This window comes from Falco punctatus, assembly GCF_963210335.1.
Source record: "Falco punctatus genome assembly, chromosome: 6".
NCBI lineage: Eukaryota > Metazoa > Chordata > Aves > Falconiformes > Falconidae > Falco > Falco punctatus.
In genome coordinates this window covers 36,172,985-36,194,631 of record NC_137585.1, presented here as the reverse complement: position 1 = coordinate 36,194,631, position 21,647 = coordinate 36,172,985, and the positions used below count along the sequence as shown (strand labels likewise).

Here is a 21,647-nt window from a genome sequence, read left to right as displayed (position 1 = left end):
CTGTGAGACAGGAGCTGATGTGACTTCCCCCTGATCACCCCTTCTGCTTTCATTCTAAACAGCCCTCATCACAGCCCGGCTCTCCTGCTGCCCCTTCCCCATCTCAGATGGACCTGGAGCAGCAACAGCACACATCGCTTTTTGGAACTCCTCCACCTCCTCTTCCTGTTCCCTCAGCCCCAATGAAAGAGCCACCAGGCTATGAAGAGGCCGTGAAGCAACAGCCAAAGGCCCAGGTGAGAGCAGGTCTCCCTGATTTCCTTGGAGAGCAGGCAAAAAGTTGCCATTGTAAATCTGCTTAAATTCCTGATCTGGGCCAGTAATAGAGAATGGAGCCACAACTGCACCTTCCTAACTGAATTCCTTCTGGAGGGTTTGGGGCAGACCCTAAATCACAGGTAGAGATCCCAAGTCACTTGCTGCCGGCTGAGTGTTAGTACAGCGGTCGCTCACCGTACCTTCCCACCCAGTAACAGCCTGGGGTTATGGAGGATTCTGGTGCCGTGCCTCTGTGTGCTCGTCCTTACTAGATAACAGCCCCATCCCTGGGATGACGGAGGAGAGCCAGCAGCCAAGGGTGTTGCTGCGGGTGGAAGCTTCCCTGGTAAATAGGAAGCTAATCCTGCGCTTGCTTTCCCCAGGAGAACGGCTGTTCCAGCCAGCAGATGGATGACCTGTTCGACATTCTCATCGAAAGTGGAGGTAAGGAGTCAAACCCCGCATTTCCCAGTCTTTGGGTTTGAGCCTGGGGCTCATAAAGCACTGGGGGGAGAGAGTCTGGCGTGGCCCAGGTCTTTGATCTGTGTCCCTGTCAGTGCCTCGAGCACTGGCAGTACTCGTCAAGGCACTGAGGGAGTTGTCAGTCAGGCATTAGTGTGGTGGTCCTGCTGCATCAGATCTGGGCACATTTCTTCTGCGATACTGCACGGAGCTTGGATTCCCCGAGGTGGGCTGAAAACTCCCCGTAGCAAGCCAAGCGTGGGTACAGGATGAGTTTCCTTCTCCCAGGTGGTGGTCAGTGGTGGCTCAGTCTGGGAGGTCCCTGTTGCCCTAGCGGGTGGCAGGAATCCTTTGGTGTTTCACCAAACTTTTCCTCACCCTGACCTGGCTATTTGTTCCCTGTACAGAGATTTCTGCTGACTTCAAGGATCAGTCATCCCCAGCTGGAAAAGAACCACCCGTGGCCCCAGCCTGCTCCCCACCGCCCAGCAGCCACCATTCCTCAGAGCTGGCGGTGCCAGTGTCCTTGGGGCAGCCGGTGCCTGTGGGACGGCTGGAGGACTTCCTGGAGAGCAGCACTGGCCTCCCGCTGCTGACGGCAGGCCACGATGGGCCAGAGCCCCTGTCCCTGATTGATGACCTCCACAGTGAGATGCTGAGCAGCTCGGCCATCCTGGACCACCCGCCTTCACCTATGGACACCTCGGAATTGCACTTTGCTCACGAGCCATCCGGGGGGATAGCCCTGGATCTGGCTGAGGCTAACTTGGACAGCATGGACTGGCTGGAGCTGCCCGGGGGGCCCGTCATGAGCCTGGCTCCCCTTAGCACTGCGGCTCCCAGCCTCTTTTCCACAGACTTCCTTGATGGACACGATCTGCAGCTGCACTGGGATTCTTGCTTGTAACTCTGTGAGCAGAGACTGAAGGGAATGGGAGCGGGAGGGCGCAGGCATGCAGGGGGAAGAGGCCAGTCAACCAAAAAAAAAAAAAAAAAAAAAAAAAAAGAAAAGAAAAGAAATGAGCTCCTAGTATTTGTACTCCTCCCCCAACTGTCCTTCCTGCACGAAGCCAGCAGTGGTGGCGAAGGCAGACCCACTGCCTGAGTCACTGCTGCCTGGGCAGCGGGCCAGGGCAGGGCAGGGAGAGCAGCTGCTGGGGGGAAGAAGAGGCTGTAGGAGCTGTGGGGCTGGTGGCCTCTGGCCCCCTCAGTGCAGCCTAACCCTGCTCGGGTGAGAACGGGACCGGCAGCCCCTCTTCCTGCGGGCAGGAGCGGTGATGGCAGCGCATGGGGCACGGTGCTGCTGGGCCTGAGTTCCCTCGTGCCTTGCAGCGGGACACAGCGTGACTGGGCCGGGGCTGCTTCCAGCAGCAGTGCCCCACACCTTGCTTGGAGTGGCAAGAAAAGGGGGTTGTGCTGCGCAGCACGGTCAGTTTGATGGTTGCAGAAGGGGATTCTACCTCTGGAGCAGGACACGAAGGCAGGAGTGCTGGCTGGGAGCTGGAAGGGCTGCCCGCTGCACCACCTGCCGTCTGTCGGGGAGGGTCTGGTCTGCCGCAGGGCTGCGAGGAGCTGGGCAGAACAGGCACCTTTTCCAAATGTAGCCAAAGGGAACCAGGGTTTCCCACCAACCTGGTAATGACTGAGCTGGTTTCCCAAATATTGCCGAGCTTGCAGAGGCCTGCCTGCTTGCTTCACTTGCTTTGGGCTGCAAAACAGATTTTTAAGGTGCTAAAATCCAGGTCCTTACTTGTCAAGTCTGTCCTTCGCTGCCCCAGACCTGTGGCTGTGCCTGGAGGCCAGCCTTCAGGCACACCTGGGTCCCCGGGTGAGCAGGGCAGTCAGCCTGGGGGGGGGGGGGTTGGGGACAAGAAAGCACCCCTGTGTCCTGGGGAGCTGCGGGGCACGGCTAGCGTTGAGCAACATATCATTAGGGGCCATGTGCAATCTGTCTCCTGCCTTCAGCTGTGCCGTTGCCTCCCTGCAGCAGGTGCCCCAGTGGAAAGAAGCAGCTGGGGGATGTCAGAGCCCGGAGGCAGGGCAGGGGATGTGGCACCGCAGAAGGGGCGTTGTGTGGCGCAGCACAGGCCCTGGTCAGTAGTGTGACTGCGAGGGCCCCTTTCTGGGGACAAGCGGGAGCCTAAAAGCAGGTAATGGGCAGCTGACCTCTGCTCGTCCTTCCCTCCAGGCCCACGGGCTAAAAGGGAAGGGCGGCCTCCTGTGAGCTGCCACCCCGCATCCAGCCGGCTGCTGCCACGCGGGGCCCCGGGCTGGCACCTGGGGGTGGCTGCTGGCCGGGGGGGGGGGGGCGGGCAAGTACCCCAAGGCCCCAGAGCCACGGCGGTGCTATTCCTGGGGCAGGGTTTTGCATCGGAAACCCAGGCCTGTGGCTCTGCTGTGCTGTTACTCCTGTCACCTCGAAATCCCCGTGTTTGTTAGTAGTAACTTGCCACCATCTACCAGGCGAGAGACAGCCCGGCCGTGCCCCACACGGCAGCCGTGCCCCACGGCTGTCCCTGCTTTGGCCCGCAGCTGGGTCCAGGCTGCTGGGGCAGGGGGAGGTGGGGGAGGCAGCTCGCAGGGGCAGGGCTGGAGGCAGTGGCTTGTGAAATCTTACAGACTAAGGTGCTGTCCCTGCTCAGGCAGTGGAAGGATAAACTGCCATCCTTTTTAATACCTCCTTGAGGATGCTGTTCCCACTTTCCTCTGCAGTGCTGCCCGCTGGGGAGGGGTAGGTGTGGGCAGGCACATGCTGCTCCCCTGCCCCTTTGGTACCTGGCTCTCTTCTCAGGAGGCCTTGCCGCGTGGGCGCCGGTACCTCTGCTCCGTGGCCGGGCAGGTGAATGCCAGACCCGCACGATGTGGTGTCAGCCACTGAACTGGCAGCCAGGTGGGGTCGTGCCTGTTTTGCAGCTGGGAAAAACTTCTGCTTTCCTGAGCCCTATTTGCTTGTTAACTGCATGGGAAGCAAGTTCCTTAATCATTTGCAGGGGAGCCTGCTGGCAGCTTCCTTCCTTTCTCCTCCCTTCTCTCCTCTCTTCCCCCACCCCACTTGTAAGCAAGTCAGAGCCTTTTATCTGCCTCCCTCCGTGTCGGAAAGGCTACCCCCCCTTCCCCCCCACCCCTGCCTGCTTTCTGTCACCCAAGCTACACTGTCATGTCCTAAAAATAAGGGTAACTGGGACTGGTGGGCACCCCCTTCGCCCTCCCTTACTTCTCTCCTGGTGCAGCCCTGATGCTGGGAGCAGCGAGTGCATTAGCGGCCTCCTTACACTGCTCACACCGGCTCTCCCAGGGCAGCTGCCCAGCCGTGGGACCAGGTGGGCACAGGAGGCAGGTGGTTTCTTTGGAGGAAATGGTGTGGCGGGTGGGAGGATCTTTCAGATGCTAAGGGGAAAAAAGTGAGGCTGCCTGTTTGTCAAATTCAAGCAAAATCAGCTTCGTTGAGCCCACAATGAGCAGTAGGCCCCCACAAAAACCAGCTGTGTGATTTCTTTTGTACAAGTAATTACAAAGCTGCAACCAGTAAATAAAGAATGAAATTACCAAAGTGCAGTGAGCTCCTAAGGGAAGGCAAGAGCGCCTCACCTGCAGTCTTGGCCTGACCCAGCTGTGGTTCCTCATGCTGGTCCAGGCACCCCAAACTTTGTTGTCAGAGAGATGCCAACAGCAGTTACTGATTTAGCCCTTCCATGGGGTTGCTGGTGAAATGCTGAGCTCACAGCTGCTCCCTTTCACCTTTACCCATCCACCATCTGTGAAACGCTGTAGGAATTTAATTAGCCTAACTTTGCCCAACATGCTTGAAATTGGCCGATGAGCTTCAGAGCCCTCAAAGAGCCCAGATGACACAAACCCCCAAGCCTCACCTCCTGAGGAACCCAGCTAACCTGCCAGAGCCCCTCTGCACAAGGGGCTCCTGCCAGGAAAGCGAGTGACAACCCTGTGCCCAAGGGCAGAGGGGAAGACGGTGCCTCATCCCAGGAAACAGTAGAAAGTCTTTTCCCCAAGCAGTGTCCGGAGCAGGCTAGCCCAGTTCTCTGCTTTCTTGCTATTATTTGTTTGAATAATAGTTCAATAGTTCTTTGTCAGAAGAGGTATTCCCCTGGACATACATTTTTGCACCCATTGGGAAAAACAAAGTCTGATGTTCTGCCTCTACCTTGAATGTAATCCTGAATCTTTCTGCTGTAACCACTACTTGTTTGTAATGTGTATTTGACTAGCACGCACTCTCCCTTCCACTATGCAGCAAACGGCGAGGGGTGATCAGCACCATCAGAGATGGATGGTGTTGGGGCATCAGATCCAGAGTGAGTTTTCAACTGGAAAAGGATAAAAGTGACAAGTTAACAGGGGAGAGAATGGATCTTTAAATTGAATTATTTTTTCAGTTACAAATATTTGAAAAAAAAATCCATTTTATTAAAAAAATTCCAAACAGTCGCGTGTTCAAAACCTTCTCTGCTATGCTGGTGGGAGGGGTTGTGATCCCTCTGGGTTTTTCTCAAACCTGAAAAAAAAAGAAGCTTGAGTGGTGGTGCCTTATCCCTTCTTATCTGCAAGGAGATTCCGTCCATGTGTGGAAATTACCTACTCTGCAAAGAGAAGTCGGTCTTACAGTAGGAGAAGCATGGGCAGCTTCTCCAGCCTCCCCCAGCCCAGTAGCTGGTCTGGGCCTCAGCGGCCCTGCAGCCTTCCTTAGCCCAATGCCAAACTGGAATTACTTTGAGGAAGAAACGCTCCCACATCAGTAAATACGCTGCAACTTTCACCCTCCCATGAGCTTGGGCTTCTGAACACAGTTCTGAGGCCAGTGTTCAGTTACAGTCCCACTTGACAGATGAGACTCTACCTGCTTTTTCTGGAGAAGCTTCTTGTTGTAGAGACAACACTGCTGTCCACCACCACCCAGCCCGCTCTGCCAGCCCCTCTCCCTTTCCTAAGGGTCCTCCTCCTGCAGCGTCACTTCACCCCCCAGTTTTGTGTATTCCCTCCCTTTCCGGGGCTCTGCCGTGGCTGCACTCCGGGCAGGACTGGTGGCTGCCACCACTGGTGGACAACTGCTGCTGCCCTGGCCGCTGCCTGGCCTCGTGGCCTGGAGCGACACAAGTGGCCATGCCAGCACAGGGTGAGCGGAGACCTCGGCCCGACGCTGGCAGCAGCCACTGCAGACACACTTGGGCCAGAGAAGCTGCGACGGGCCCGTCCCTGGCAGTGCTCAAGGCCAGGCGCGGTGGGGCTCTGAGCAACCTGGGCTCGTGTAAGCCCACCGCAGGGCGGCTGGACTACAGCTGATCTTTAAGGTCCCTTCAAGCCAAACTATTCTGTGATTCTATGCTAGATTCTGCTAGATTCTAGCAGAAATGAGGAATTAAATCTAGTCCTGGTCCTGTCAAAAAACAGCCAAAGCCCAGCACTCTCTCAAGATGCAGTTTATTTACAAACCCACCAAATAAAGGAAAGTAAGAATCTAGTGTCATTCCATGAGTATTGTGCTCACAGACAAGTGCTTTCAGTAGAAAGTCACAGACTCCATATCCAGAGCCACCACCACAAAGCAGCAATTCACTCCCGACCTGCGTCCCCGCTGCCACCGCAGGGCGAGGAGGACGAGTTTGTCTCCCTGAGCCAGCTCCAACCTGAACCTCATCCTGAGCTACAACGGTGCCAAAATATACACATTCCTGGAGTTAATTTACAGCTTTTTGGTTAACAGTAGAAATCATCTAGAGACTAAAATGACAGCATGAAACACTCTTGTTTTGGGGACAGGTGGTTTTTGTCTGCTCCCAGAGGAGACAAGGCCCATCCCCCAAGGCTGTTACAGCAGGAACAGGCCGGTGCAGTCAAAACCCCACACACAGTGACAGGGAGGCGGGATAAGGCTGATGCCGGTTTCCCCCTTCTCAGCCTTGGTTCCAGCTCTGACACACTTATCCAAGTGCTTCAGGATTTGCCATCCCCCTCCCTGCAGAGGCGAGCCCTTGGCTGGCACAGGGGCATGTGCTACTCCTGCTCCTGTACAGCCACGAGTCTCTCACCAGCCCAATTCCACGTGCAACCGCAGTGCCACCGGCCACCAGCACCACCTCTCACGAGTCAAAGCCACCCCACAAGGGCCGTCTCTTCCCCACAGCTACAGCAGCAGACACGCTCACACAGCCATGCAGCTGCTGGCCCATGGGGCTGCACACGAGGGGCTCTGGGCCAGGCTGCTCCCCCAGGCACCGCGGGGGAGGCAGGGCTGAGGCAAGCAGAAGATGGTAGTGACAGAGATGGGGAAGGCTGGGAGGGGGCACTTGTTTTTTGTGGCCAGAACACACTTGTCCCTTTGCAGCATCACCCTTGACCATCACTTCCCTCCGGTCTGCAGCTCCGCCTCTCGGCGCTGCTGCCATCTGTCCCAGGTGGCCTGGAAGTCCCCCAAGGGGGATTTTGTCACAGATACAAGTGGGTGGGGTGGGGGAAGGCAGGAGGTGAGACATGATGGGGGCAGGGGTGAGGAGTGTGCGCCATTGAGAAGGTTCCCCAGGATGGGGTGGGGTGGGGGTCACCCATCTATGTCCCAGCTGAAGAGATGGTGCTTCACGAGCATGTCCTGCACACCTTCCTTCAGTGGCTTCTTCTCTTTCTCCTGCAGGACAACACAGGGGCCCGGGTCAGTGCACCGCACCCAGGAAAGGGGAGGCCGTGTCTGTGCACAGAGCCCCAGCGCACCGAGGTCTCCAGCACCCAGACAGAGCAGCCTCTGCGCTTCCCACCTCCGCGCAGCTGACACAGGGGGAGGCCCTGCGGTTTGGAGAGCACCAGGGAAGTGAGGGGCCGAGGCTGGCAGCACCCTCTGTCAGCAGGGCCACACAGCTCCTGTGCACCCTGCCCTGGCTGGGAAAGCAGCCCCAGCCTCTGGTGCTGGCTCAAGAGGAGGCAGAGGATGGGCTGGAGCATAAAGCCGGGCGAGGGAGGTGGTAAGCAAAGCCCCTGCCTGAGGGAGAGAATGAGAGATGCCACCAACTCACCTCCCTTTTTATTGGCAGCTCCCAGTCCTGAGAGAGGCTGAAAGCAAATTTGCAGAGGACTCTGCAACAGAAGAGAGTGACGGTAACTTACACACACCCCCCACACACCCAGATCCCACTCACAGCCTGTGCCCACAGCTGCTGCCCCCAGGCACACGATTGCACTGGCTCCTCAGCCTCGGCTTGCCCTGGCATGCCACGAAGCTTACAAGGATGAAATTCCTTGTTTAATGGTGTGAAAAGGGCAGCACCAGCCATTTATCCTGTTTCCCTCTCCCCTTTGGGCTTCACATCCTGCCAGGCCCAGGCTGGAAAGAGATGCTTGAAGACAGAACTCCAGTGCAACCCCTACGGAGCCTGGTCAGCAGCACAGGGAGGCACGGGCATCCCCAGGCTCTGCTAGACCCAGGACACACGAGGCTGAGGACTGCACGCAGCTGACCACGGGGAATTGCAGGTTCCTCTCTAGAAAGCAGATCCCTGCCAGTAGCACCTCGGAGTTTCTGCACCTCCCCTCTCTCTCTCCCTGGAGCGAGAGGACTGCACGCAGCTGACCATGGGGAATCGCAGGTTCCTCTCTAGAAAGCAGATCCCTGCCAGTAGCACCTCGGAGTTTCTGCACCTCCCCTCCCTCCCTGGAGCGAGAGAAGTGTCCTGACCCCCACGCACAAGTGCCCCATGGGGAAGGCACGTGGGGCTCCCTTGCTGGACCCAGCTCCAAGCAGGGGCTGCAGGCACAGCCTCAACCCTGTCCCTAGGACAGGGATGCAGAGCTCAGACTTCCTGGCAAGAAATTCATCAGTCCTTCAGGCCCAGGGCAAGGTCCTGCATGCGGCGTCCTCCAAGTCCTGCCGCAGCGAGGGAGCTGTTGCCCCCCACAGGAAGCTGGCTGGGAGAAATACGGCATAAGCCTCTGCTTGTGCTCCAGACTTGGGCCCGGCCATGAACCAGTCCCACGTGGTCCTTCAGCTCCGCTGAACTACCAGTGCCCTCATGCTGCAAGAAAGCAGCCGTGGGACACCACAGCAGAGGTGGAGGGGACTCCCTCCCATTCAGCAGCAGCAGAACAGGACACCTCGAGGTGTGCATACACAGCCCTGCTCCTGGCTGCAGATGCTCTCTCTGCAGCCAAAGGCAAACGGGTGTGCGGACAAAAGCCAGATCCTGCAAGACGGTGGCAGCAGCAGCAGGGCTGGAGTGGTGGGGCTTGCTCTGCGGCTCCCTGGGACTGGACGTGGCTTTGCAGAGCGCAGGAGGGCCAGGAGAATTCAAGTGTGGATGTGCTGTGTGTGAGCTCAGGTACCAAAGCCCCTGACATCGCTCCCTCACTTCACCAGGAGTCAGCCAGTGACCAATTCCTTCCTGGCCTGTGACAGTCAGACTGTCTCCCTAGCACATTCCCTGTTCTCTGCTTCAACTTGTAGTAGCTGGCAGAGGACCTGGAGAGCAGGGGGTGGAAAAGGCAGTCTCTGCATCACAGTAGGTGCAGGGCTCAGCAAGAGGTTGCTGGCGGGCTGAGGCTGCCTCCTTGTCATGACAGCTCCCCAGGAGTCAAGCTCTGCTCTCGGATCAGGCAGGCACAGTGCATCGCATTAAACTGTCTAGACAGTCACTGCTGCCTCAGCACACAGAAGGAAATCTCTGCAGCGGGGATGTCTGGACAGCCCACACTGCTACTCGCTGGAGAGGGCCCAAAGCCAGCCATAGCGAGGGCCACCTCCTGCAGAGGAGGAGGAAATCCAGTCCAGACCCTAGCGAAGCCCATGGGGACACTTACCTCAGCTCACATTTGATCTGCACCCAGCCAGGACTGCGCAGGAATGACCAAGGATGGAACCACTTCTCCACGGTCTGCAGGCTTGAGCACAGCACCTCCAGCCACAAATGCAGCACCTGCTCGCTGCAGCAATAGGGTAGAGCCACGTTAAGCAGCTGAAGCCAAGGAAAGAAGCCCCATTCCTTTGGGACAGTCTATTTTCAGCCCAAGCCTTGACCCCAGCCCTCAGTCCTGTCCCCAGTGGGAACAGAATAACCCAGTACACTTGCTACTTCTTCTAGCCAGGAGCCAGGCCAGCACAGTGAACTACAAAGCAGCAAGTCCCACTCAGTGGCTGCAGTGAGAGAAGAAAACAGACCCTGTGGACTAAGGTAGATTGAAACAACTGCTGCCCGCGAGGCCGCTCTCCCCCCTCCCAAGCTGCTTGCACCCACGATGTCAAGGGTATCAGGACTGGATGACTCACTTGAGTCCAACACAGATGAGGGAACGAAGCTTCACATCCATCTGTGCATGGGCAGCATCGTGTGTCATGTTCACACCCTGAACCGCCTGCAGGGATGGAAGATGTGGTTACTGCCTTCTCAGCTCAGCCTCGGGCTGGGCAGGGCAGCCTTTTCAGCAACACAGCACCACCTGCCAGCATCAGAGGGGCTGAGGCTTCCTGATGGCTTCACTTTCTGCCTTTCCCCAGGCATCTGCTGCCTCTGCTCCCTCCCATCAGGGAAGGTCTGGGAGACTCCCTAGCATCTCCCTAGAGAGATGGGCACCACCCTCCAGCAGCCCCCGTGGGAAACTTCCCCACATTAGGGGCTGGACTCTGGCGGGGCTGGGGACAGCACTCACCCGGTAAAGCAGCTCCTCTGGAGTGAGAACTTTGCCATCTTCATCAAGCCTGCAGAGATGACAGCAGAGACCCAGCTAGCTCCGCAGCCACCCTGGGCACATGTAGACCTTTCCCTCTCCATACCCCACCAGCCCTCTGGCTACTGCTGAGCCCACAGGTGATCCTGCAGCCACGAGAGAGCAAGATACAGACTCAGAAGCAAAGCACGGGAGCCCAGGGAAGGGGACAAGTGTACTGCGCTCCAAGTGACAAAGTGGCTCCACTGCCAGCCCCGAGTCAACACAGGCACAGCGGCCGGCTGCCACCACACGCACAAGAGGATGGGGCAGACCACGACCCTTCCCAAGGTGGAGAGCAGCAGCAGTTTGACGAGCACACAGGAACAGGGCACAGACCCAGCTGCCTGGTGTGACTAATGTGGCCTTACCTGTAGGTCTTGCAGAGCACAAGGCGAGAATACACAGAGTCGAAGTCCCGTTCCACCTCCCGGCTTGCAGCCTAGGCGAGCAGGTGGACAGTCAGTACGCTCCGCCCCACAGCCCCCTCACCCCAGCAACACAGCTCCACAACAGGAACGGAGACACCTCACCTCTTCAATGAACAGCCAGGGATGGCAGGGCCCCCCCAGCAGAGATGGCTTCTTCAATCCATGTTCAAATATGGACTTCAAGGCTGGACAGAGCGTCCCTCGTACCAGGTCTGTCACCCCTTCTGTGACTGAGTCATCTCCAGCGATGGAGTACTGAGGAACATGAAGAGCCAGCTCTCAGCATACTGGTGAGGGGGGAGAGCATGGAGGCAGTCCAACCCCCTAGAGCTTCTCTGCACAGACCTGTTCCACTCCCAGGTGCCCACCAGCTCCCCTTCCCTTAACGCCTTACGCTCTTGCTAGCTCATGCATAAGGCACCACGTTCTGTGTTACTCCCCGGGAATTTGGTGGGACACCAGGACCTTTGGGCCTAGGTGGTGCCCAGGAGACCACACAGGTGACCCCCGCACCATCCTAGCAGCGTTCAGCATGCAGGAACTGTTGTTTGTGGTTTGGTGTGAAGCTGACTGAGCTAATGTAAGGAGAGGGACTTGCACTTGCAGGGTCTCTGAGGCTCTGTAAGCTGCTAAAAGTCAAGACAAATGGATATAGAGAGGAATTCCCAGGTCGGGGGTACACCACTTCAAGGTATCACCCTGACATGCTGTTAGCATGAAGTATATTCCAAAATTAGGATAAGTGGGATCCTCTCTAATTCCACAGCTGGGAGGAGAACTGCTCAGCAGTACAGGATGTGTTTGTAGCGTTTGTACACAGAGAGGTGATCTGCATCTAAGGAACCAGCCCCAAGAAGGGGGTGAGGAAGCAAGTGAGATCTCAATAGTGACATCTCTCTAGGGGCTTCCCCTGGGGGTCTCAGGTCAGCCTTTGAGTCCTTCTTCACTCTCCAAATGCCGAGGAGGAGAGAGGGAACAGAATCTTCTCCATGTCCCCTGCAAATTGACTAGGCCAACAGCTAATGATGTCTGCCTCCTGCTGCCCCAGCCTTGGGGCCATATTGAGGTATCTTCTCTATATAGGTGGCATCTCACCAGGGACAGTTGCAAAAGGAACTGAGACAGAATGCCCCCTTGGGCACAGCTGTATGGGGAGAATTCCACTGTGGCAAAGCATGAGCAGGATCCACAGGCACAGCCTCAAAGGAGGAAGAAAGTACAGGCAACGGGGAGCCGGCAGGAACACTGCCCACAGGATCCTCCTGCATACCTGCCTGCTGCTTTCTCAGCTTTCCTGAAGTCCATCTTTAGGGTCCTTGCAAGCCCAGGTATCACACCCAGCCTACCCCCTGCAGCCCTCCGGGCCCTCTTCTCCACTTGGCCAGCGTGAGGAAGTTGAGCAAACACACTTAGGAAGATAAGCTGCCCGATCAATCACTAAGCACTCCACAGCCAGAGACAGCAAACAGACCAAAGGAGGGAAATATATGGCTCTCTTCAAATAAGTTTTTTCAGCTATGACATAACTCTTTGTTGTTGTGGTGGTGGTGGTGTGTGGTGGTTTGGTTTCTCTTATTACCTCCTTACTCCGCTCATCCAAGATCTCCACAAATTTTGCAGGAAACCAACCTACAAAGAGTGGACAAGGAGGTGAGCCTGATATAGACACTGAGAAGCCCCTACACAGACAAGACCAGAGCCCAGTGGAAGCCGAGAATAGATCAGAGTTCATAGGGTCCAACCCCAACGGAGGAAGCAAGCAGCCTCAAAATCACAAGAATTAAGGCAACTGCAAGAGGAAGCCAATTACAGGACACTGCCCACAAGCAGCAGAGATGACATGCACCCAACCACCCTGTGCCAGGAGGATGGAGCCTAAACTTGCTGTTTGCAAGAAGTAACCAGATAGCTGCATGATTGCTCTCATACCCTGCTTTAACATTTCCATTGTTCTTGGCAGATGCTCTGAGTAACCAGCAGAGCCTTTGCTGCAAATGTGCCAAAGCAGCCACTGTGGATGAACGGATGCTCTGCATCTGGCCCCACTCTCCCCAGTGCAACCCATCCCGCTCTCACCTCTCAGTCCATTCAGCTCTCCCACCCAACAGTGCTCGTCCTTCTGGGAAATGATCTGAAAAACAGGGAGTGGAAAACACTGGTTGAAGAGAATGCAGTGGCAGGAGGGCTACAGCTGCGCAGCTATGTGGGCACAACGAGGAGCTGCTTTCTTCTCAACCAATTTTTTTTTGCCATTTTTCCAATGTTCTCTTTCTCACATGGCCCAGAGCCTCCAAGGGAAAAAGGCTACTGCAAACACTGTACTACCCGTTCTCCTCAATTTCCGATGGGACACCCACAGCTCAAACGCAAATGGATGCTTTTACAGTCTTATCACAGCTTGGTGTTAAAACAGGACCAAGGCTGGACCAAATCAATCTTTTGCTCGGCTGTATGGCAACCAGGAAAGGGACTCTGTAGCTGCATTGAGAATGACCCACAAGACAACACTCACAGGAACACACTGCCTCACCCCCAGGTAGTGCCCGGAAACACCAGCTGCTTCCCTTGGACTCCTAACTGGGCTCTGAGCTTATCTCCTTCCTTCTTTCCCCGCAGAAGAGGCAGTGCAGCATCCCATACAAGTTGGGTCTGCATGGTCTTGCCCTGGTCCCTGTCTCACAGCCTGACGCACCGTAATGATGTCATTCTTGCGGAAGCCCAGCTCATCATCATCATGGCGCTCAAAGTCCAGTAGTGCCTTGGCTCGCCGTCGTCGGTTACGGGAACAGGCCACATAGTTCTCATGGTCTCGCTGGTGGCTCTCCATGCTGTAGTCTGGAGTCAGATCCTAGCATGCATGTGGATGAAGAGCAAAGAGGAATGAAAAGCAATAGATGACTCCAAGCTGATCAGACAAATCTTGCATGCCCTTGCTCCCAAACCTTTTCCTGCTCCTAGCCTGCAGACAACCTCCCAGCACAGCCCTCCTCCACCAGGGATGGGTCGAGCAACCCTCCAGTTGTTACACCTCGCATGTTCTTTAAGCCCACATTCCAGGAGCATTTGAACAGCCCTGTCCTGTGGTAGATACTCAGCCCTCATGCCTGGAGCACACAGCAGCGCAGATCCAGCTGTTCCCACTCACAATGCTGCAGTTCTTGGGATCCACACACTGGAAGTGTCGTGCCACCTGGAGAATGGCCTCACGCAGGTCAGCCACCAGCTCTGTCTGCTTGATGTTCTTGGCTTTCAGTGCCTCCAGATCGTCATCCCCTGGGGAGCACACACAGCCAGAGGGAAGGCAAGAGAAGGAAAACAAGTATAAGGTATTTATTTTTTGTTAACATTAGAAATCATTGATTCTGCAGGAATAAAAAAGCCTGGCATTAGAAGTGCCCACACTATGGCAAGTACTTACTGCCGATCTATTCAATAATATAAGTAGCTAATACCAATTTGACTGCCTCATATTTTAAGGGCAGTTTCGAACCACATATGAAACTGGAAGTTGTCATCTTTGCTATGTCTGGGCAACTCAGTATACCAAGGTGCCGTGTACTACTTTAGAGAAGTGTCTATCAGTATATAGTCAGCTGAATGGTAGGACACGCAACCAGGGAACTTTCAAAAATTCTCTTTAATTGAAATTCTCTTGAAACTGAAACAGTTTTTTGGTTGAACTACTTCTGATTTTTGCATAGCTCACAGGCTGAGTGTATTCTATATCGAGTCTTGAAAAAGATCTGAAAAACCAAGACAGCCTACCTTCCTCTGTCAGTCTAGAAGTCACAGCCACAAGAGAAAAGCCATCACCTAGGCAAGACCTCGACCTCCCTAAGAGCCAGATTTCAAAGGTTTTGGGTGTATAGGAATGGTCATAGATACAAAGTAAAAGTTAGCAAAGCATCTTTCAACTGTCACTAATTCCACAGAAGTTCTGACAGCCTGTCTCTATTAACTTATGCAGAGAGATACCTAACGGGATAGATTCTTTAGACAGTTAAATGTATTTGAATCCCTTAAAAATTGGGTACATGATGTTAGAGAACATTGAACCATTTGGTTCTTTTTCTAAAAAAATTCAGTTTGTTTTAAATTCAAAGTATACTTTCATACATCTGTTTTTGCTCTCTCTGTAATGGTAGCTCGATTAACAAAATCAACATTAAAAACAATGTATTTGTCACTGAACTCCAATTTTTATACAAACACAGCTTTTATACAAGACCCAAATAAACCACTGGCTAGCACACTAGTACTTCGCTTATCTTCTAACAGCATTACAGAAACCAGTATGAATAAAGCATGGCCTGAGCTATACAGCTGCTGCAACAGCCAGGTACACATGAAACTTCTGCTTACTGAAAAGTGATTAACAATATATTTTAATCATAAGTGATCCTAATTAAAAAGACCAAAACCTTAAGAACATAAATAGAAGCACAAAATTCGATTTTAAATTATTTTTAGAGTTGTTTTCTATTTGCTAAATTAAATTATTAGACAATTAGGCACAGGGAGCTTAAGAGAAAACTGAACTTTGCTTCTGGACTAGAAAAATTGAAGGGCATACTTACTCCCAGTCCAAGCAATGAAAATTAACAAAACCTCCTCCTCAGTGGCCAGAGGTAGGAAACAGAGCATATAAGGGGTCTCACTACAGATTCAGAGATACAAAGATTGTAAGTAGATCGGTGATCACGCAGATGGTGGGGATTCCCAGAAAATTCATGTTGCTAAAACAGAATGTGACTGAAGAACAAACTACTCAACCACAGCCACGCTCAGTGGGCTGCCCTCATTTACATAGATCACTGACTCTTTTCTGTCACCATTCAGTCCCTTCTGGACAGAATACTGTGCTCCTCCATCTGTACTCAGATCAGTCCCACCAAAACACAAGCAGGAGATACGGGAAGTAAGTTCCACACCCTCCTACCTTAGAATACAACCATACAGAGGCAAGTAACTGGGGTTTCCACCAGATTCACCTCGCTGCACCCAACACACCTGCACGTAAGCTTCCAAAACAGGAAACCAGTGCAGGATCGACCACAGGTGAGGAGGCTCTGTTCTGAGCCTGCAAAGACCGACTAGCTGCGCAGCTATGCAGAGGAGAACTAGCTCTCCTGCACTTCCTTGTTGCAATGCCCAGCCAGCTGGAAAAGGGCAACATGCACATCTTGTTCTCTGCCAAACTGTCTTTCACTGTTTCTTCTTTCAATTTCTTCATTAGAAATCTGGTCCAACTCCTTGAATTTCAGCTAGAAGCAGCCCTGGCTGACCTGATCTAGCACGAGCAAGAGTCTGCCTTTGAGCAGGAGAGGCTGGGCTACAGACATCTAGAGGTCTCTTCCAAACAGTGCCCTTGCAATTCTATGACTCCTGTCCAAGCCACCACTAAATCTGCACTCACTCTAAGGAAGAATTAAGTTCTGGGTAAATTCTTATTCCCACCCAGATGAGGGCTATGTACCAGCTGTACTCAGCAACTACTACAGGCAACAGACTTCACACATGAGGTCGATTGACAGTTCCCAGTTTAACATGGATTTATCATATCCAAGCTTTCCTTCCCCTCACTTGGGCTGAAGTTTTCCATTCTGGTCATCTGCTGCAAGATGACAACTTCTCTATTTTAATCAACATTTTAAATACTAAGAAAAATATTAGGTAAAAAACATGACAGTCACTGTACACTCACTAAAATGAGAAAACACTATCAGTCATCTCAGTTCTACTTATTAATACATTCTGAAGCTTGAACTTAAAATTTATCATTTTGTGTGAGCATAACTCACTATACACCTTCGTAAAACTAATCAACTTGGCCAAAGAGACTATTTGAGACACAAGAAAGATGCATTTTGCAGCTAAGTTCCCTGCTGGTCCAGTCTGTATTGATTTTATGGTAGTATTACATACATGAGGTCTGAGTCTAGAATGCACAAGTAACCTTCCTGCCACTTCTTCGCTTCTGCATGCTTGACTTTACAGTTTCACTGATCTTCTACCATAACTTTTATAGGTAATGCTATATGTGCTTGTAGCAAGCCTGTGAACGTATCAGCTTCCAGGTGAACATCAGGAAAGCTCTCCTCTGAAAAGACCAGTAAAACCCCGCTTTAGATTTATTCAGGCCGCTTCAACCACAACAGAAACACTATTTGAACCCTGTAAATTCAGTATGTTGTCTTCCTCCGGAAAAACAATTTCTGTGGTGAGATGTGGCAACTTCAAGAAAGCTAACCAGTTGCAAGGAAGGTGATGACAGTGAGGCTTACAACAGAAAGGGCTATCATGGAGTCAAAGTAGCAAGTTACTGTTAAACCCACGCAAAGCTTATTCTGGCCGTGTGCTTTCCGAACATACTCTGGGTTAGCTTGTAAGTGAGGAAAATTAAGGCTCAAAAGTGTTCACAGCATTGAACTCAGAGTAAGTAAAGGGAACATCAGTGATGTTTGCATTTATAAATTTTCATGGGTGACACCTGGATCATCCTGCCCTGTTTCAGATCATCAGAGATGCTCCTGAACTGAGCAGAGTAAGATCAGGAGAGTACAACATCCAGCCTGTGGACTGCAGACAGTCTGCCAGAAAATGCATTTGACCTGTCATTCAGTGCAAGAAGGACATTACAGCTGGGCTGAGCTGCAGCTCACCGTTGGTCACCATTCAGGGACTAGCCGCCTAACCTAAATTTACTTTCTGAGCTCAGACTACTCCAGCAAGCAAGAAGAAAACTGCACTTTTCCCCTGCCATCCTTCAGTTCTGGCTCTGTTCTCCCTTCTTCCTCTGTCGCAGTGCTTCCCTGCTTTGCTCACTTCCCTCCTTCCTAGGCTGCTATATCCATCACCACCACCTGAAAGGCACAGGATTGTCCTTACCGAAAAGCAGAGAGGTGATGCCAGATTTCCTGCGCTGAGTCCTGCGTCGCACAATCTGAGGGAGAGGAAAGAGAGGGAATGAAGTGCACACATTAGGACAGATTTCAGAAATGAAATAAAGCAACCCTCCACACTGGTCAACTCTGGGCAAGGGATCCTGACAGCTACCACTGGAAGGGGCGAGTGAACTGTCAGTTTTAGACAGGGGCTGTACTAGTTCTAACGCAATGAATCAGCTCTACTGCTTGATCTGCTCCATGTGCAACAGGTTATTTATAGCTCAGTTATTACGAAAGCATAATTGAAATTCAAGACTCAAGCATGATTCGAGTGAATAATTTTAGTTCTAATTCTGCTTGTTGCCAAAAGCAGTTCCACATGCAATTATATATAAATTTCTAAGTGGATGCCTATTAACATTTTAGAATAGCAGGAGTGTCTTGTGATTAGCACACAGACGAGCATCAAGAATACATCTTCCACACAGGCCTGGCAAACAGGAGCTACTACAGCTGCAACAGCAGACTGCACTCCAAGATCTAACAAAGGTGCATTTTTTATTCAGCTTCTCAAAGGCTGCTGCTGTTTTCTGACTTTACCTTCCAGAGTATTTTAGTGTACCAGTTTCTTAGTAATGGATTAAGCCCAGTTCCTATTCTGCTGTGTGCTCCAACCTAATTCTGCCAAAAACATATGTTGTTTCTTTTAGTTTCCTTAATGAAATGCATCAGATTTCATCATAACTCTCATTAATGGTAATTACAATCAATGTCAACATCCCTTTCACCTGGGCATTTATCAGCCAGGACAGATCTGGCAGCATTTCATTTGTACAGACCTTCCTCCAACTTCCCAATACTTTTTCTCCACTGGACGACAGTTATCATGGAGCCAAAATCCTCCCAGGGAGGAAGGTCTCCTCCTCACAAACAGCAGCTGGGAGGGGATACATAAGGGAACGGTAACAATGGAGCAGCAGAGGCGAATGGAACCCTGTGCACTCACTTTGGATAAATTGTTGACAGTGGTGCTGGAGTTGAGCAGCTGCCCTTGGTCAGCAATGAGGTAGGCCAAGTGTTTGCGACGCTGGGTCTCCACCGCCACATCTGTCAGCGAGCCAGCCACACGCATGGCCTCCCGCAGCAACACATCTGCATCTTCAATCTGACTTGGGATGTCTGAAAGCGTGTTGAAGATTGAGGCAGAGTTCTCAGACTGGATTAGCTCATCCTCCTGCAACAACAGTCATTTTGCCACACAGAACAGTGAGCATGACAGCTATGCTTTGGGGGCTGCTAGATGCAATTTTACATTCAGTGTACAGCCTGGGCAGGCACAACTACACAATTCCATAAAAAACTTCGGCAGAAAAAGTCCAAGCTAACTTTGGGTGGGGAACAGCATCTTTTACTGCTCTGCCGCACTGAGACCGCCCCCCAGAATTCTCGCTGGAGTACTTTTGAATTACAGCATTCATTGTTGAAATGAAATCAAATCACCAAGGAAAGACAAAACCAAAGCTATTCTGCACCCACCACTAGAACTGGCACAGCAGGAATCTTGCTGGGGATAAAAGAATGGAAGCTGCTCAGTCTCACACGCTATAGAGTGCCAGCCACGTCAGACTGTGCTCTACCTTCCTGTTACTCCCAGCAGGCTCACCCTTGCCCTTCATGCAGTAAGCTGAAGCACAAAATTATTTTTCACATAAAAAGGGAAAGATCAAACGGTTAAATATAAGCCATCCAAATCAAATGTAGTCAGGACAACGCAAATCTCTGAGTGTTCAACAGTGCCATCAAAAGCTTCCTAGATGATCACAGACATTGGCTTTATATCTCTGCTCAGACTCTGCAAAACCAAGAGGCATCTTGGTTTAGGTAAGACGGACACCTCAATTTGGGATCTAGACTGAGCAGAGGGGGGCAGCTGATTTAATTAAAGAGTTTAACTATGAGGGAACAAATGAGGTACACAGGGGAAAAAGCAATAGCATTCCCCGATTTCTGTGAAGTGCCTTGGAAGTTTTTCACAGCCTCCAGTTCTGAAGGCAGCAGGAAGCTGTCTTCCCTAACACACTCCCAAACCACATACAGAAAGTGGATACAAAACCTTCTTGTCCCTAAAATTCAGAAGTGAACACCAAAGTACTACAAAGGAAGAAGAGGAGGTGGGAACTACCTTCATGCTGAGCATGCCCAAAGTGAGCTGGAACAGTACCAGAGAGCCCTGGTAGAAGAAAAGGTCCCAAATACGCAGCAGCAGCTTGATGTGGACAACACTAGCAAAAGAGGTGAGGAACCAGTGCAAAGTGATCAAGGAGAGCTCTGTGAATAAAGACATGGAAAAGAAACACAACAGAAGTTAGCCAGCCAGTGAAGTTGGACTCCTAAGTGCTGTCCTCCCAGCTTAAAGATGACCATGCATTGCCTCTAGGGCCCTGCTGCTCTCCCTTTATGAAACAAGAACAATAATTTGTCTGCACGTCACCCTGGCAAGAAAAGTTATGGTTTCTAGGACACATTTTTTACCAATGTCATGCTCCTGCAGCAGCTTGTCCAGGCGAGGCAAGTACTGCACAATAAGCTGTCGCAGGACACGCTGGTCTGTCTGCACACCCATCAGAGTGGTGCTGAAGTAGGAGGCAGGAACCAGTTCCTCGATGATAGCGCACATCATCCAGAAGGCATCTTCCTCCTCTAAGAAGAGCAGCAGAGAGGCAGCCACCTAGGATTTTTAAGAAAGAAGAACTGCAAGTCCTGAAAGGACCAGAACTCTCGCCCCACTTCTTCTTGTGGACATATGGACCAATATCTAGGTGACCAACATCTTCCTGCCTCTGCAGCAGTTCTCCTGCAGCTTCACTGAAGGGATTTCTCCGCAGTGTAATGCCTGCCCCTCCCCAACAGACAGACTGAATTCTTCCAAATCTTTGGAGGCATGGTACTATCCTGCTCTCCCTTCCCTAGGAAAGATATTCTACATGGAAGGGATTTCCCTTCAGCTCATCTGGAACCCATAACATCTGGCAGCACTGTCTCAAATCATTTGCCCCAGCAGCGACCCCAGAAAAAATGATCCCTACCACAAAGACACTCTGAAAGAAGGTTACCATGCCAGTGCCCTGGCAATATCCAATCTCTGGGTAGAGCCAGGCAAGTCCCCGTAGTATCCTCCGTAGCCGTGGCACCCCGATACTGTTCACGTTGGAGAAGCAGGCATTGCTGGGCATTGTGCGTAGCAAGTCCTTTTCAATCTGCCAGACAGCCATAAACAAGGACAGAGTCAGCTTGCAGCATCTGAACAACGGCCTTCTGCTGTCTGCACTTCCCCATGGCCCCTTGCTTCAGAGAACTCTGCTTTCCCACATCCATCCGTAAGTCCTTAAGCACCAAGGAAGGCGGCCCTGTCCAGATACCTGGGATCAGCTTAACAGCTTTCACTGATGTGGGAAAATGCCCGTGCAGACAGTGAATTGATGACTCCCAAGAAATACTTGTCTAAACTCAGTCACTAGTTTCACTGCTGAGAATAGTAAGCATACTAGTTGGGAATTTCATCTGCTTGGATTTTGAGCAAGGCTTCCCAACAAACCTATTCCAGAGAGAAACCAACAACCTGGCCACATCTGTGACAGGGGACTTGGAGGTGAACAGCCCACAGATCTCCCTCGGGCAGTGTTGTTCCTCCTTCCAACCCTTTTGTACCTAGCTTCTTGGTGAGAGGTGTGCACGTGCAGAGCTCAGTTTCTTTTGCCTTTGCCTCCTCCCACAAAATGAGAGGTCAAAGGAAGAGGGCAAACACTCTCTAACAGTCTTCTTGGTGTTCAGAGACTTTGTGCTTGGGGGCACAAAGACAGTCCCTGGAAGCAGCTGCCACTACCTCAACAGAGGTGCACCTGTCAGCCTT

General features: G+C 52.2%; 2 protein-coding genes across 13 annotated transcripts in view; one reads left to right on the top strand and one right to left on the bottom strand.

Moving 5' to 3' along the window:
* The window catches only part of MRTFA (myocardin related transcription factor A), an 80,763-nt gene extending 75,600 nt beyond the window's left edge, over positions 1-5,163 (top strand). For all 3 annotated transcript variants that reach the window (XM_080393024.1, XM_080393025.1, XM_080393023.1), the window contains 3 exons: positions 63-236; positions 642-702; positions 1,128-5,163. In XM_080393024.1, coding sequence (XP_080249150.1) covers positions 63-236; positions 642-702; positions 1,128-1,627 — 735 coding nt within the window. In that variant the 3' untranslated portion in view covers positions 1,628-5,163. The remainder of the gene's footprint in view (positions 1-62; positions 237-641; positions 703-1,127) is intronic.
* A 977-nt stretch (positions 5,164-6,140) lies between these two features.
* Positions 6,141-21,647, bottom strand: part of SGSM3 (small G protein signaling modulator 3) — a 31,044-nt gene continuing 15,537 nt past the window's right edge. For 7 of the 10 annotated variants that reach the window (XM_080393007.1, XM_080393003.1, XM_080393005.1 and 4 more), the window contains 16 exons: positions 20,851-20,994; positions 20,270-20,465; positions 19,920-20,065; positions 18,744-18,971; positions 17,739-17,793; positions 13,996-14,123; positions 13,543-13,698; positions 12,927-12,981; positions 12,430-12,479; positions 10,953-11,105; positions 10,791-10,861; positions 10,363-10,411; positions 9,983-10,068; positions 9,517-9,639; positions 7,740-7,800; positions 6,141-7,357 (listed from right to left, as the gene is read on the bottom strand). In XM_080393007.1, the coding sequence (XP_080249133.1) occupies positions 7,274-7,357; positions 7,740-7,800; positions 9,517-9,639; positions 9,983-10,068; positions 10,363-10,411; positions 10,791-10,861; positions 10,953-11,105; positions 12,430-12,479; positions 12,927-12,981; positions 13,543-13,698; positions 13,996-14,123; positions 17,739-17,793; positions 18,744-18,971; positions 19,920-20,065; positions 20,270-20,465; positions 20,851-20,994 (1,785 nt within the window). In that variant the 3' untranslated portion in view covers positions 6,141-7,273. The other 3 variants (XR_013929027.1, XM_080393010.1, XR_013929026.1) reach the window with 3 other exon arrangements.